Genomic DNA, 17268 nt, shown 5'->3' with positions numbered 1-17268 from the left:
TCATAGTTCAAAAAGAGGAACATACCTTGAGTTAAAGAGAAGTGGAAGTTGCAACTTGAATAATGATAGGAATGAGTGAATGAGAGTGTGAGTGTGTGAAATTGGAAGAGAATTGGTGATTTTATGGAGTTGGGGTCGTGTGCAAGGAAGAAATTGAAAGTGGGTGGAGAAAAGGAAAGAAAAACTAACCTTTTATAAATGAAATCGCGTCTGCCGACTTGAACAACGACCGCTGGGCGGTACTTGTGAAATGGCGCAACTTCACCGGGTCGTTGCGGCCCACACAACGACCGTTGCAGCCCGCCCTAGGTCCCGATCATGTTCCTGCAGACTTAAAGAGAGCGACCGCTACGTGTAATGTGCAACGGTCGCTAGAAATTAAATATATATATTTTTTGTATGTGCACAGTGCACAAAATATAATGAAATAAAAGAAAAATTAAAAGATAAAGAAAAAATAAATAAAAGGGAATGAAACGTTAGGTTTGTTGGGGTTTGTATACTAAAAGATGCTTCGAGCGTACATGCCTTTGTACAGTCAGCTCATGCATGTATATAAAAAACGCCACGTCCACTTGTTTACCTAATTATGAGAGTAAATAATATAATATAATGGTTTATTATTGTAATATAATAAAAAAGTCTAAGGCTTCTTACTAAGAAGGTCAAGTAGGGAAATTCGATGAATCTCCTCGTGAATTTTCCAGTAGGGGACTTGACCAGATCTAGTAAGAAGAAAAACGTATTCACAACCTAGATAGGCTTTGACTACCTATTGGTATGGTTGCGGTGTTTGTGATAATTCCTCTTGCCTACGAAGAGATTAGTAACACCGGTGTGGTTAGACATTGAAAGAATCTAATACGAAATGTATTCTTTATTGCTATCTACTGTAAGAATAAATTTCAGAAAAGTTTATTATTTTCTAGTCTATGATATTAATATCAATATTGTTTATTCATAGGACGCCACCTTTGACTTATCAATATGGGAGTTTGTACGTAACTCAAACATGATATCTTGGGTGGTAGTAATTGAATAACATGATGGTATTGGAATATTATTTCATAGAATTCGCGTGCCCAGTGTGGTATGATTAAATCCCAAAGGGTGATCCCCAAGAGGTGTTTGAAAAAGGAATTTATTATTCAGAAATCTGTGCAGTTGGAATTTTATTCCACGAATAATAAATAAAGTTTCAAACTATAAAAATCATTGGAAAATTAATTTAATTCAAGTCACATAGCAGACCAAAGAATTAATTTGACGGATCAAGATAATCTTAAACGCGGGAAATATTGTAAAATAAAATGGACCCAAGTTATTTGTAATTTGGTGATTTAGATGGGAGTGTAATATTTTTCTTTAGTAGAACAAGATAATATTCCATTGATAATATATTAAATCATGTGTCATTTGATTTAATTAGATATTTATCTAACGGGTGAGCCCAACATCTAAGTCATTCCATGGATCCACATCCTAGCCCAACAAGTCCAAGCTTATAAATAGTGTAGAGATAGGAAAGCCTAGAGTACCACAACACACAACACTCCTAACCCTAACCCTAGCCGCCATAGGTGGCGCCTCTCTCTCTTGGTCTCGATGTTCGTGCCCTAGCACGTGGGAGAGTAAGGTTCTTGTTTTGTTATTGTTCTATCCTAATTCATAGGATTAGGTCAAGCGATTTCGTGTTTGTGTTGGTTTTCCCTAAATCTCATATCACTTTTATTTGATTGTTCGAGATCCGCCCACGCAGATAAATAATCCAGGACAAGGGAATAGTATGGAAGATTAGTGGTCGATAAATCAAGGATCTCTGGGTGGTGCAGCTAGCAACGTCAATCCTATGATGGATCAAGAGGTAACAATCGAATCTACATCAAATTGCATGATTATCTGTTTTAATGTGTTTTATCTATAGATCTAGTTTATTGCATGAAATTGGAATCGAATGCATGATCACCTAAATAGATCTGTAAGGATTTGTTTGTTTTTCATGTCTTCCGCTGCGGTAGTTCCAACATGGTTTCCTTCCAACAAGCGCTTTTCGTTTAATTCGTTAGCTCGACGTCAAGTAGCCTTTTTTTAAGTGGGTGGACTGATAATCTTTATCTTTCCCACTGCAAACGAAATTAACTTATTATATACTTTCTTCCACCATTTGAAAGTTCCATTCGCGGTCTTAATGGTTTGTAGACCTCAGAGTCAATGAGATGCAGTGGCTTTGGCCTCCTAACCGTCCTTTCCTAAAAGAAAGTACACAAATGCTTAGGTGGTGTTAAACCCATCAAGATTATTCAACCTTGCTTCAAGTTCAACGACCCTACTTTTGGTCTCGTTGGCTTTTCTATTTTCTCATAATACTTTCAAGATCTTCAAGATCCCTTGCTCATATTTTTCTTCTTTCTTGAGTGGCTCCACTACTCTTCCTTTGCTCACATTAAATCCCGCAGGAGGTTGGAGAAAATTATTATTAGAGTAAGAGAGGTTAGAGTGTGTGCCGATTACTATTATACTTATTGAAATTACCGCCCCCGTGACTAGGGCGATAATTATTATTGTACGGCCTATTGGGACCACCCCCATTTTGGACATAGTTGACGTCCTCAACAGAAGGAGGAACGTCATTTTGGGGAAGAACAATAACGGATGTAGGTTGGATTGGCTCTTCCTAAACTCTCAAGGCTGCCAACTCCTTAGCAAATGAGCTTTCTTCTTGTTCATCCACGACAACCACTCTCCTTAAGTTGTGTCTCTGTAATGACCATCCTCTACTGTTTGTGACAAACTCTTCAATGACTTTCATGGCTTCAGGCCCACTCTTCCTTAGGAATTCTCCATTTGCTCCTGAATCTAACATAGCCACAATTATTCAGTGAAACCATTGTAAAGAATTCCTACTTGGTGGTCTACTAAGAAACCATGGTTGAAGCACTTGCGGAGGAGAGCCTTGAAACGTGCAATGGCTTCATAGAGGGGTTCATCATGTCCTTGCACGAATTGGAAGATTTCACTTTTGAGCTTCAATATTGTACCCGATGGATAGTATTTGTTGAGGAAAAGCACCACTATGTTCTTCCTGTTAGAGTTTGTATACTAGAAATCATCTTTCAAGTGATTGAATACTATAAAAACTCTTATTTATTTTCCATGGAATAAAACATATTATTTTTATCATAATGCTGTTATGTTTTACATTTAATGGATGTTTATTGCATATTTAAATGTATAAGAAACTTAACAAAGTGTAAGTCTTTGTTTTAGTAGACCGGTTGATGGCGTAGTCCACTTTAAGGTAACACGGTCACGGTCAGTTTTGAACAAAGTGAAAGGTTGCAATGTTAGTCCGCATACTTCTAAGTCTTACTGAAATAAGATGATATTGGTGTGGTACAACACTGAACGGATCTAACAGCGAGACGTGTCTTTATGCTATCTACTGAAAGGCGAGGTCTTGATAAACATTTATTTCTTAAATATGCATACGATATTGATTATACATTACTTTGACTTATCAAATGGTGTGGACTTTTCACAACCCAATAATCCTGATATACTGGGTAGTGGTGATTAATATCTAGCGGTGCTAGGATTGCTATTATATTGAATCGTGCGCGAGGTGAGTCTCATTTGATAATGTCCGCAAGAGGAGAGTGAAATAAGGTTTTATTATTCGGAACCTAGCTAGTGGGAGTTTGATTACTATATGAATAATACATAAGTGTTTCATGTTAAGTCCACTCTTGGAATAATAAGAAGTTAATTAATTACTTCTATAGCAGACAATAATTAATTAATGGACATTTCCATCTTAATCACAAGAAATAAACGTCGAACAACGGAAACCCGGATTACTTGTAATTTCAGATTTGGATGGGCAGTGCAATATTATTTCTGTAGTGGCTGCTAATAATATTCCAATATAAGATTGTATTAAATTGTGGGTTCAATTTAATTACTAAAGAGCTAATTGGGTGAGTGATACGCTCGGATTTTGCACTGTTTTAAGGCCATTATTTGGTCCGTTTTTTATGTCAAAGTCACTCTATACGTCCATTATTTGTACTCCATCCATCCCAATAAATATGAAACGTTTGTTTTTCGGCACAAGATTTTATGTAGTGTTGTTTTGTGAGTTAAAGAAGAGAGAGTAAAGTAAGAGATGGAAAAGTAGAGATATAAAGGTGTTTCTATTTTAAGAAACGTTTCATTTTTAATGGGACAACCCAAAAAGGAAAACGTTTCATTTCTAGTGGGACAGAGGGAGTATATTTTATCTATTTTGGTATTTTGACGTCTTTTGTGAGAAATGTGCATAATTGAGCCGAAAAAGGGAGTCAAAACGCAAAGTCTGGAAATTTGACGTATTTTGGTTATACAAATTCCTTTTTTCTATTTAATATCCGTTTTGTTTTTACTTTGTTTCTTCCCTAAGTAATTCTGATGCTGCATGATTGAGTGACACAATCTTGCATGATTTAATATAACTTGCTTCATAACTGTGAGAGAGTTATAGCGAGTTAGGTTCACTTAGTAGACGCTACAGTTATCTTCCCTTGAAACGACACTGTTAATTGAGAGTGATGACTTTTCAAGGGTCTTAGGAGCTTTTTGGAGTTACGTGTTAGGATTGACAACCCTAATCTTGTAATCAACGTTTGTATCGCATGAGCATAAGCTAGGCGACTCGTCCTATCAAAGTAATAACTGTGCTAGGGTATTGTAGTTTGGAATTTGTATAACCATAACTATGAACGCACATCCCTGGAGTTTGTTATTTGCTTTCAATTGTTTTCCGTTTTCAAAATTTCCCAAAAACTTTCGGTTATCCAAATAGTAATTGAGTTCTAGTAGAGGATAAACACTTTGTGTTTGCCTTCCCTGTGTTCGATATCCGATACTGACCTTTAGCTATATATACTATATATAATCTGTATACTTGCAGATTTATTTAGTGCTAAAAAATAGTGCATCAAGTTTTTGGCGCCGTTGCCGGGGAAGACAATTCACTTTGGAGTGATATCTTCAAACGAATAATTTTACTACTTTGGATTTTAATCGCTTTCATTTGATTTTTATTTTTATTTTTATTTCCTTTTTGTTTTAATGGATTTTCCTGTAGGCATGGAGAATCCATATGGTTACTATGATGAGCAGCAAGGGGGATATAACGAGCAGTGCTATAGCCCCGACCATGGGGGATCATACTATGACCCAAACTGCTCTGATTACTCCTACGATGCACAAGATTACTGTTCTGATAATTATTCTGAAAATTTGTGCAGGTATGGAGGATCAATCCCGCTCCAATTGGGAGGATCTGTTAGAATTCTGCATTGCCGAAGTTCTCGAACATAGAAAGGTGATGAACCAGAGAGGCTGGAAAATTTGGAAAGAAATACAAGCTTCTTGGAAAGAGGGTTGGCGAACCTCGTCACTCAAGTCGGGATGTTGGAACTCAACATTCGGATCCTAGTCACAACCAAAGGAAGCAAGCACACTCCAGGTACGCTTCTTAGCCTGCCAGAGATAACCCGAAAGGAAAGTGTCATGCTGTGCAGTTGCGTAGCGGAACCACATATCAACTTCCGGAGGCAGGAGACCCAGGCAGGGGAAGAAGGGAGGCAGAGAAGTCGCCCATCAACAAGTCTGCCGAAGACGTGCGGCAGCCCGCCGCACCACAACACGGCGACCCGCCGTCTACCCCCCAGCAGGTCGAGACAGGCTCAGGAACTGACACTGATGAAGTCCCGGCGGCCGCCACACCCCATGGGGATAGTGGAATTTTAGGTGTTATCCCATGGCAAACCTATACTTGTTCAACACACACAAAAGATTCTCACATTCTTTTTCACTCAAAGCAGCGGACACAACAACCGGAAAGGTGTTATCTGGCCCTAAGAATGCGTACCTGAGATGTTCGGGGAGTGGCTTTAGCTCTACCTTTGGCGGTCCCCGTAGCCTTCTGCCCCCTCCTTTCCATGGAATTTTAGGGCGTCGTAGATGTTGAATGTAATGCTTTCATCGTGTAGCTTCAATGTAAGCTCTCCTTTCTGTACATCTATCATGGCTCCCTCAGTAGCTAGAAATGGTCTTCCAAGAATTAAAGGCACCTTCTTGTCTTCCTGCATGTCTAATACAACAAAATCAGCTAGGAAAATAAATTCTCCAACTCTTACCAAGACATCTTCCACTATTCTCATTGGTGTTGTTGTGCTCCGATCTGCCATTTGCAACGTGATTGAGGTGGGGCGGATGTTATCAACATCAAGTTTCCTGTAAAAAGATAAAGGCATCAAATTAATACTAGATCCTAGATCACACAACGCCTTACCTTTCACATCATTCCCTAAAACACAAGACAAAGTAAAACTCCCTGGATCCTTGTGTTTGGTGGGTAATCCCTTTTGGACGATAGCGCTGCAGCTCTCTGTTAAGCCCACTGTCTCGTACTTTCCCCAATTTCTTTTCTTGGCCACCACATCTTTCAAATATTTAGCATAATTGGGCATTTGTTGCAAGGCTTCTACCAGTGGGATGTTGATGTGGACTTTGCTCATTGCTTCCAAGAATTTGGCAAACTGGGCATCAAGCTTCTTGCTCTTCAATCGTTGAGGATATGGGACGGTAACACCGTTGTGTGGTGGTGCGTCTGATTGCTGCTTCCCAGTCGGCGGAGCGCCGCGATGGGGTTTGGCGGCCGCCGGGATTTCATCAGTGATAGTTCCAGAGCCTAGCTCGACCTGCTGGGGGGTAGACGGGCCGGTCGCCGTGTTGTGGTGCGACGGGCCGCCGCACATCTGACAGACTTGTTGCTGGGCGACTCCTCTGCCTCCCTTCTTCCCCTGCCTAGGTGTCCTGCCTCTGGAGGTTGATATGTAGTTCCGATATGCAACTGCACAGCATGACACTTTCCTTTCGGGTTTACCTCTGGCAGGCTAGGAAGAGTACCCGGAGTGTGCTTGCTTCCTATGGTTGTGGCTAGGATCACAAGGTTAAATTCCAGCATCCCGACTTGAGTGATGAGGTTTGCCAATCCTCTTTCCAAGGTACTTGTATTCCTTTCCAAATTTTTCCAGCCTCTGGTTCGTCACCTTTCTATGTTCGAGAACTTCAGCAAATTTTCCAGCCTCTTGATCCTCCCAATTGGAGCGGGGTTGATCCTCCATACCTGCACATATTTCAGAATAATTATCAGAACAGTAATCTTGTGCGTCGTAGGAGTAATCTTGTCCTCGTAATATCCCTCTTGCTGCTTGATAAGGCTAATTTCATGCATTGGTTATGGGTTGATACACTCGAATTTTGCACTATTTTATGGCCATTATTTGGTCCCTTTTTGATGTCAAAGTCTCTCTACACGTCCTTTATTTGCATATTTTTATATTTTGACGTGTTTTGTGAGAAACGTGCATAATTGAGCCGAAAAAGGGAGCCAAAACGCATAATCTGGAAATCTGGAGTCAGCCGGCGACTGCCGCGGAGGAGTGCGGCGACCGCCGACGCCCGGCGGGCAGATCGGAAAAATACGATTGGAAGAGAAGTATCGTCCGACGACCGCCGGAAGTCGTGCGGCGGTCCGCCGCTGAGGGAACAGACTCTCTGGAGTCCAACGCGGCGACCGCCGGCCAAGGTGCGGCGGCCCAGCGGAGAAAGGCGGCAAATCCGAGAAGCCCTAGATTTGCGCCCATGTTTACCATATTTTGGAGATCTTTTCCTTCTACAACAAGGATTGGCTTTCCTCTATAAATAAGACCTCAAGCTTCATCAAAAAGGGAGAGCTTCTAGTTGCAAAAATACTTCATAGAGATTAAGAGCATAGAGTACTTCACTTGTGCAAGGAATTGGAGAAGGATTTCAAGAACATCAAGAACGACAAGGATACAACCTACGGGTTTTATTTGCTTTAGTTTTATGTTCAAATTGTCTTCCCTTCAATCTATGTTTTTAGCTTATTCAATTATGTGTAACTAAACTCATAGGATTCTAGGGATGTGTTAGTAACGACTTTGGTTATACAAATTCCTTTTTTTTATTTAATATCCATTTTGTTTTTACTTTGTTTCTTCCCTAAGTAATTCTGATGCTGCATGATTGAGTGACACAATCGTGTATGATTTAATATAACTTGCTTCATAACTGTGACAGAGTTCTAGCGAGTTAGATCCACTTAGTAGACGCTACAGTTAGCTTCCCTTAAAACGACACTGTTAATTGAGAGTGAGGACTTTTCAAGGGTCTTAGGAGCTTTTTGGAGTTACGTGTTAGGATTGACAACCCTAACTTTGTAATCAACGTTTGTATCGCATGAGCATATGCTAGGTGACTCGTCCTTTCAAAGTATAAACTGTGCTAGGGTATTGTAGTTGGAATTTTGTATAACCATAACTGTGAACGCACATCCCCGGGATTCTCTTATCTCTATCGCTTATCTCCGTGTTTCATTTGCAATTAGTTGTTATATGCTTTTATTGTTTTCAGTTTTCAAAAGTTTTTCAAAACCTTTGTTTTTCCAGATAGTAATTGAGTCTTAGTAGAGGATAGACACTTTGTGTTTGCCTTCCCCGTGTTCGATATCCGGTACTAACCTTTAGCTATACTATATATACTTTGTATACTTGCAGGTTTATTTTGTGCTAATAAAAAGTGCCTCAGGGGTTAAATTCTATAATTTTCCGGGTCTGACAAGGTTTTGTAAGCCAGGTGTGTAGAGAAAAGGCCAGATCCAGGAAGAAAAAGAAATCGCCTGGAGCAAGGAGCAGAGGAAGCAAGCACAAAAGGAGAAGAAATTCATTAGACGGAGGAGCATTCTGGACAAGGGTAGAATGGGAAGCACAAGAAGAATATAGAAGCTCCATCCCTTATAAATAAGAGCACGCGACTTACATGATCATGATCATAATCCTCCTTTAGCTCTTAGCTTAGCTTTCTCACTCTCTACACACACACACTTGGGGAATTCAATTTAGGGGTTTTCGGTTCAAAGTTCATCCGTAGTTGTGTAACACCGTCTCCACGGGAAGCGAAGATACAATCTATTTTTCTGTTTTCAGTTTATGTTTCTGAATTTCTCGAGACTTCGTTGTTCGTAGTTCGGCCGTATTTTGCTAAGTTTCTGTCGGATATTGCACTACTGTGTTATGGAATCTGTTGCTTTTGTTTCGTTTCATGTTATCGCTGCATTTTCTGTTTACTTTTGATGTTTTTTGGTGATTGATCTGAGTTTGGAGTTGAATTGTATGGAGATTGTAGTTTTTTTTTTTTTTTTTTTTTTTTTTTTTTTTTTTTTTTTTTTTAACAAAAACACCTGGCGGTGGAGGGTTCGTGGGTCCCTCATCCCTATATATCTGAACTCAAGGTGATACAATACTTGGCCACGCCCAAAAGTGACGCGCCGAAGGAAACCATACTTACAAAGCAAAGACCAATCAAAAGCAGAAGCACCACGAGAGTAAATAGAGGACAAGCCGGCAGTGGCTTGACACCTACCTACTCTACAGTGCCGCTTGGTCGAAATTGGTGTCAATATTAGGGATACCATCCTTCTCTAATCGGACCATGGCTTTCAAGGTATTAGGGGCCGTTTGGTGATTAAAGGTGATCGGATTGTCACTGTCCGCAGCCCGTTCCACCAGGGCGTGTGCGATACGGTTTCCAGCTCTGAGAGCTGTGGTGAATTTGCATCTCATCTCCCTCCGGAGGAGACAGATTCTTGCTGTCATGAATCTCATATGGGCAGGGCCCGTTCTACCTTTGGCAATAAGGTTGATTGCCCTGCTCGAGTCAGCTTCAATATGTATTTGCTTGTTCATGTCTTTTCCCAGCTTCATCCCGTGTAAAATGGCTGTCAACATCGTATCAAGTTCAGAGCACGCCGTGAATGTGCCCGCATTGGCGATCCCAGCTGATCCAATGCGTGCGTTTATTGTCCATTGTCGAACCCCAGAAAAATCGAGCCAATTGTTGTTCAAGTTGCTGGATAGCACCCGCCGTGGGTTCAAGAGATTGGAAGATGTGTAGAGGTATCGCTTTGAGGGTACTCTTGATCAGAGTAAGCCGCCCTCCAAAGGAGAGGTGGCGGTGCGCCCATCCTTGCGTTCTCTTGGCAATCTTTTCTCTAATGAACATAAAAAGATCAGTCCATTTGGCACCCCTGAAAATTGGCACGCCCAAATACATGAAGGGGAATGCTCCTCTAGAGAAGCCACCATTATCTTGTATTGAGTTCGCCAAGTCTTCATGTCCCTCTGAGATGTAGAAATTGCTCTTCTCGATATTAATCTGTTGTCCTGAAATGATTTCATACTCCTCGAGGCACTCCCGTAGCTTTTGGAGGGAGGAGGCAGCCGCTTGGGTAAAGACAAGAATGTCATCTGCATATGCCAGATGGGTGATTTCTAGGCAGTTGCGTGAAGCTCGGAATTTCATACCTGGATTGCCCAAAATGACTTTGTCGAGAGACCATGAGAGGAATTCTGCTGCGATGACAAAGAGAGAGGGAGAGATGGGATCTCCTTGTCGAAGGCCTCGGGTGGAATTGAAGAAGCCCGTAGGTTCTCCATTAACCAGAACTGAGAACCAACATCTGCTGATGCATCGATCAATGAGCTTGATGAAGCCTTCTGGGAATCCCATCTGCCGGAGGATGAAGGTGAGAAAGTCCCATTGAACTCGATCATAGGCCTTTGCCATGTCAAGCTTTAACGCCACATTTGGGGTAGGGTTGCATCGATTTAGCTCAAAGAACATTTCCTAGGCTAGGAGGAAGCTGTCACTGAGTAACCGACCCTGGATGAAACCACTCTGGTTTGGGGCTATTATATCAGGAAGGAGAGGGGTGAGCTGTGCCATAATCAGTTTAGTAATGATTTTATTTGAGACATTACATAAACTGATTGGGCGGTAGTCGGCCCAGCATATCGGATTTTCTTTCTTTGGAATGAGGACGATAGATGTGGCCGTGAAGCTTCTCGAAAGGTAGGCGCCTTCGAAGAATTGTATGACCGCGTCCACAACATCTTTCCCAACAATACTCCAACATTTTTGATAAAAGTCCGCCGAAAATCCGTTTGGTCCGGGAGTGCTATTTCCGGAGATACTAAACACTGCCTCTTTTACTTCCTCGAAGCTTGGGGCACGATATAGTTGGCTCGTATCATATTCCATCGGGAGGTGACGAAAACCATCCAGGGGGGTTGCTGTGAAATTACAGTGGAGGGGGGCTAAGAGATCTTTAAAGTGAGCCTCGGCAGAATGGCGTACCTCATCCATATCTGTGATTTCTCTATCCCCCGCCATGATTCGATGAATGTGGCAGCGCGTGCATTTTTGCTTAATCCAGCTCTGATAGAACTTGGTGTTTCGATCGCCTTCTGCCAGTCATCTAGTCGCCGCTTTTTGTTTCCAGAAGTTCTTTTCCATCTTGAGGAGGATGATGTATTTAGCAATGGCCTTGTTTACAGCGATGCGATGAAGGGCTACTGGTTCTGCTTCAAACAATGATTGGGCTGATGCAATTAGCTCCTCTGTTTGGCAGAGGTTGTTGAACAAGTTTCCGAAAACCTCCTTATTCCATGTCTTTAGGGCTGATTTTAGGCGCGAGAGTTTGATTTGGAGGTTGAGTAAGCCTCTGGCCTCCGTGCTCTGCTTCCAAACTTCATCCACAAGGCCCAAGAACTTGTGATGCCTGAGCCACATGCTCTGGAAGCGGAAGTTACTACCCCGTTGCCTTCTATGTTGCAGGCTACATCTCATGAGGATGGGGCTGTGATCCGACAGAATTCTAGGGAGATTGGATACCCGGGATGAAACAAAGGTGGAAGTCCATCCCTCATTGATAATCATTCGGTCAAGTCTTTCCAGTAGCGTGCCCTTCTCCCAGGTGAACGAGGATCCATCATATCCTGGGTCGAGGAGCCGGCAGTCTTCCAAGGTTTCTGCGAAGTCGATCATTTCCCCTGCCCTATTTGTAACACCGCCCGTCCGTTCTTGTTCAGTGAGGAAAGTATTAAAGTCACCGCCCACCATCCAAGCCTCACCTTCCATATTCAGCGAAATATTTTGAAGCTTGTTCCAAAGTGGATAGCGGCCAGCTCTTGAGCATTTGCCATAGGCTACTGAGATGAAAATCGGTTGTTCAATTGCTGTTCCTCTGATTTTAGAGTGAAGAAGTTGGTCCGAGTCGTCTAAAATTTCCACCGAGAGGTCCTGAGAAGAGAAAATCCAAATTTTTCCACTTGAGTTGCAACCTCTAAACGTGAGCCCCAAGGCTCTAGAGTATAGCTCCGGATCAGGGGCCGTAGCGGCCAGCTCTTGAGCATTTTCCATAGACTACTGAGATGAAAATCGGTTGTTCAATTGCTGCTCCTCTGATTTTAGAGTGAAGAAGTTGGTCTGAGTCGTCTAAAATTTCCACCTTGAGGTCTTGAGAAGAGAAAATCCAAATTTTTCCACTTGAGTTGCAACCTCTAAACGTGAGCCCCAAGGCTCTAGAGTATAGCTCCGGATCAGGGGCCGTAAGGGGTTCTATTATTCCGAGAAAGGAAATCCGATATGTGTGAATTAATCTAGCTAGGACGTTTTAGGATCCCGCATTAGCCCGTACGTTCCAGAAGAGAATGTTGTATGACATAGTTAAGGAGAGGATTTTGTCTCCCCTGCAGTGGGACCTTCTATCGCAATCACCTCCATTTGGGACATTTCATTAAAGGCTAGACATCTGGGGTCATCAGATTCGATTTGTGGGTTATCTAAGGATCCAACATGCTCTTCTTTGTCATTGCTGCTCCCCCCTACCCCTGCATCTTCCAAAGAATCCGTATCAAACTCCCCATTTTCCATCAGCTTGTAGTAGCGGTTACCGCTCATAATGTTTCCCGAGCTGGCCATAGGTCTCGGACCCCCAAATCCTTGATACGCCTTATATCACCCTCGGCCCCCTCGTCCACTAGCAACCAGCCTTCTCGGTGGGGAGGAGGAAGTTGGCCTTCGATTTCCCACTACCCCTGTTCCTTGACCAAGGTACAGCTTTGTGACTGGAGTTCCGCCTTTCTGAGAACGGCTAGACGTGTTTCCTTTAGATGATTGCACCTACCATTCCGATTTCTCTCGGCCATCCTGCTCTGTCTTCTCTGTTTCCATTGGGTCCCCCATGATATCAGGGCCTCCGTCTCCTTTCATCCCATCGTCATTGTGGTTATCTTTAGATCTGCTCGTGTTGTTACTTGTCGGGGTGAGGTTGTCCTTAGGCCGCAAATCTCCTTGTTGAATTGTGGGTTGTCCTTTAAATCTCCCTTCAGCGTTATCCTTACGACCAGGTGCTCGGCATTTGTCTTTGGCGTGTCCTACATGATAACATTCCGTGCAGTATAAAGGTAGTTATCCTGCCACCTCCGGAGGGGGGTTAGTGATATCAATCTCAATGTGAAGACGAGCAAAGGAATACCTCGGTTCGCGGTCGTTTGGTCAACTTGTATCGGGTTGCCAAAAAGTTTACCAATCGCAAAGAGCGCAGCTGTATCGAAGAGGTGGATGGGCAGTGCAATAATATTACACCAAACAGCGGCAATCGGTGTTTCACAGAAGAAATCAAACTCCGGGGACCACTTAAAGACTCGCATCGGGTGTCGATCGATGAACCATATTGGATTCCCTTTAGGACCGTTCAGCAGTTTGGCGTAGTCCGCGAGCTCGTCGAATTGGAGTAGCACATGTTTGGCATTGATATACTTCCAAGTGAACCCCCTTGAGAACTTGATATGATCCAAAGTTGGTGCAAGGTCGGAAGGGTGTGTGAGAATTTGCCGATGATGGCGAACCCCAAGCCACTAGCTAGCTTTCCGTCTCCTCCTCGGAGAAAGAGATCGATGGTAAACCTCCATTATGACCCACCACTCCAATTTCCTCAATGAGCTGGGGGTTAAAGGTGGTTGGGCCTTTTAGTGGTGTTGAGTTGCCCCCTCGGACCACCTCAACATGGGTTTTTGGTTGTCCGCCTGGGTGAGGCTGGGCAGTTGCACTCGCGGGGGGGTGGTCGTTGGACGCGTCTGCCATTCGGTTCGCAACCTCTGCCTCTCGGTTGCTGTGACAAGCCTCGCCCCCTACGGTATTCCCCGATTGGGGCTTTGGGTCCAGATAAGCAGTTGAGGGGCCGCTTTCAAACTTTTCATGAAGATATTTTGTTCGCTCCCTCCCTAGTGGCGGGAAATTAAGTTCAAAATACGATTGGAGGCTGGAGTTTGAAGGGGGGGGGGGGGGCGCGAGAATTTGGACGGGGTTGACTTTGTAGAGAGGGTTGCCAGTGGAATCTCCGATCATCGTTGCACCGGTGTTCTTGATTCCCTCACCCATTCTAGATGGTTAGAGAGGCTGTACCTCCTGAACATCCAGTTGGTCTGCTGAGTTGGCGTTAGCTAGGCGGATGAGGTCCCTTTTGGACATATTTGGGTTTTCGTTGACCAAGAGAGACGTTACCCCTATTTCCACAGTCGGGTTCATTTGACTTTTTGGGAGGGAGTTTGTTTCCTTACCAAAAGAAGAAATTTCGAGAGGAGCCACTTCAGAGATTCTCTGCTCCTCTGATTCGATGACAACCATCTCGGAATCTGGAGATGCGTTGGTACCATACACCGGGAGGGGGGCAGAATCCGGTGAGGCTTCAGAGGGTCCCCTCACCCCGCCGGCCAGTGGTTTAGTGTCGTTGTTTAGACCAGGGAGCTCCATATTAGTTGTCGGGATCGAGCCTTCAGAGGGCGCATACACCACCATATCCAGAGTGGGAGCCATATCTGCCTCCGGCCTCACCGGCGACGGCGGAGGTGAGTGGCCCTTGCCTGCGGCGTCTGATAAATCCGCCAGGAGATTCCTCTTATTTCTGGATGTTGAATTTCGCTCTTCTCCGTCTTCTTGGAGATCTTCACGGAGTGCTGACTTCTTAACAGTTCGGATATGGTCCGGCGAGGGGGAGAACGAGGACCACTTCCTGCCTCCACCTTTGAAAATGGGTCTGGGAGTTTGCTTTCGGCCTCTGATCCTCTGGGCCGGCGATTTCTTTCAGTCTTTTCTCGACAAACTGGTTTCGTCAAGTTTATCAACTTCCGCACGAAAGACAACCAGATGGGGGGAGCCTTTGTCCCCGTCGGGATCTTCCATTGAGCACCCGCAGCGAAAGGGGAGCTGACCGGAGAGCCGGTAAAGGAGTCCACAGAACAGGGGAAAACAGAGGGACAGGTTACCGGAAGGGAAGGGATCAGCGGCTGGGTTCAGAGGTTCGTCGGAAGAGGCAGGGGTTACCGGAGGGAGGGCATGTGTTGGGAGAGAATTCTAGACAGGGAATTCTTCATTAACCTCGAGGCCAAGTTCCGGTGTTGGGGCTGACATGGCCGGCCTTTCGAGAGACTGGTCAGAAATCTAAGGTGGAGGCGGGGGGGGGGGGGGGGGTGGTGATGGGATGGTTGGGGCGACGATGAGGTGGTTACCGAAGCACCATGTTGTCGCAAGGTGGAGTTTTGGTCGGAGAAAAGGTCGGGGGTGGCGGGGAGGTGGCAGCGGGCGGTGGGGCAATCACTGTGTAACCATTTGGCTAGAGAGACAAAGTTAGAGAGAAGCTAAAGCATTTCTCCTGAAGTGTGAATATATGGTGACTGAAGATGATGGCCGAACTCGAAGAAGGAAAAAAAAACTCTCGAAACTCTTGTATGGAGATTGTAGTTGATTGGCTGAATCTGGTTAAATCTATGTGATCGGAGATGGAATTTGCTTTGGTATGTTGTCAATGGCTTGGATCCGGAGTGGAGGAAGCATCCAGTGTTTGGATCTGTTCACATTCCCATAGTTTGATGTTTAATTTCTATTTTCTCGTTTACCTCGTCTAGCAATATTAGATCTGCTTTAGGTTCAGTACTTGATCGCATTAATCTGTTTAATTTCGTTTGCTCTGTTTCGATCTGTGTTTTGCTCTGCCTTTCCTCTGCATTTTGTGATTAAAGTTTTGAGAAGATGAAGTCATTGTTAGTTAAGCTTTTAGTTAGTTAATCTGCAGCTTTTCATACGTACTATGCTATTTTGTGAAATGGTCCCCACGTTCTGTTTTTCCCTGTCTAGGCTAGTTTAGGAAGTTATTTGCTCGGTCTGGTAATTGTTTTAGTTGGAAGGTTATCTTGAATGCGTCTGGTTATCATCATGCATGTTTATGTTATTCTTGCCTAGGTCTAGCTATTAGGATAGAGCATTTCATTTCCCAAGTCTAAGAATATAATCTCAACCCAAAAAAAATGCGTGGCAGCAGCCAAAAACAATGTCCAGGTCTTTTTTGATGTTTACTTACGCATCCATCTCTGTGAGATTCGATCCCTGCTTCCCTGTACTAATCTTTTTAGCATAGTGGATTCTCTGGATCTGGGAAGTTTGAACACACACAAAACACACACTCACTCTTCTACGCTCTTCAAATGGCGCCGTTGCCGGGGATGGATGGCGTAGTTTGTTTACGTGTTCAGAGATTTGGTGTAAATAGTTTTAATTCCCTTTTATTGTTTTTCTTTGCAGTTTATGAGCAAAGGCTCACGGTTTGGAAACTGGAGTAACTCGTCTGGGTCAAGGAACGTTCAATTCAGGTGGTAGGTCAAGGAGTCAACATCCACAGTCACCACCATATCGGGGTTAACAATCGGAGATCCATTTCCGTTTGGCTCAGAAAGTGATGAAGAGAGGACCCAAAGTCATCATCAGAAACTGGACACTCAGAAACAGAGGAAGAGGAGTCTGTAGACTTGGCAAATCTAGTGGACCCTTATCGGTTCGCTCACCGCACATCTAGATGGCGAGCCAGCTCATGCTATCGTCTCAAATCAGCGCCAAAGGTCCATTGACATCAAGACGAACGTGCTAGGCATTCTACCTACCTTTTCAGGAAGGAGGAATGAGTGCCCATATGAGTCCTGAATGAGTTCAGCAAGCTGTGCAGCATTCAAAAGAGGCCAAATGATGCAACGGAGGAGACTATCGCCTGCGCGCAGTCCCGTTCGCTCTGAAAGGAGAGGCCAACACATGGCTGTTGAGGCTGCCACCGGACTCAATCCACACATGGAAGGATTTCAAGCTAAAATTCCTGGACTACTTCTTCCCGTCCAACAAAACTAATGCCCTCAAAAAGGAGATTCAGGAATGCAAGCAGGACTACGATGAGTCCTTGAGCCAATATTGGTCTCGGTTTAAAGGACTGTTCGATGCTTGTCCCAATCAGAGAATGATGGAGGCCGAGACATT

At 43.8% G+C, this 17268-nt stretch overlaps 1 protein-coding gene and 1 non-coding gene across 2 annotated transcripts; one reads left to right on the top strand and one right to left on the bottom strand.

Moving 5' to 3' along the window:
* The first annotated feature begins 2920 nt into the window (after window positions 1-2920).
* LOC125191508 (small nucleolar RNA R71) lies at window positions 2921-3027 on the top strand. Its single transcript, XR_007171181.1, has one exon. It is a non-coding gene; the product is annotated as a small nucleolar RNA R71 (small nucleolar RNA).
* An 8355-nt stretch (window positions 3028-11382) lies between these two features.
* On the bottom strand, window positions 11383-12330 carry LOC148926346 (uncharacterized). The gene has a single exon (XM_089059092.1). The coding sequence runs from the start codon at window positions 12328-12330 to the stop codon at window positions 11383-11385; it is 948 nt and encodes a 315-aa protein (XP_088915218.1).
* Window positions 12331-17268: the final 4938 nt, after the last annotated feature.

This window comes from Salvia hispanica, chromosome 5 (assembly GCF_029641045.1).
Source record: "Salvia hispanica isolate PSC_SH4W2 chromosome 5, Shi_PSC_v1, whole genome shotgun sequence".
NCBI classification, from domain to species: domain Eukaryota; kingdom Viridiplantae; phylum Streptophyta; class Magnoliopsida; order Lamiales; family Lamiaceae; genus Salvia; species Salvia hispanica.
The sequence above is the reverse complement of the archived record's forward strand: the minus strand, read 5'-3'. Positions and strand labels throughout refer to the sequence as shown.

Excerpts from the sequence above, each read along its gene's own strand:
- LOC148926346 (XM_089059092.1), bottom strand. The coding sequence starts at position 12,330 with ATGGAAAATGCTCAAGAGCTGGCCGCTACGGCCCCTGATCCGGAGCTA.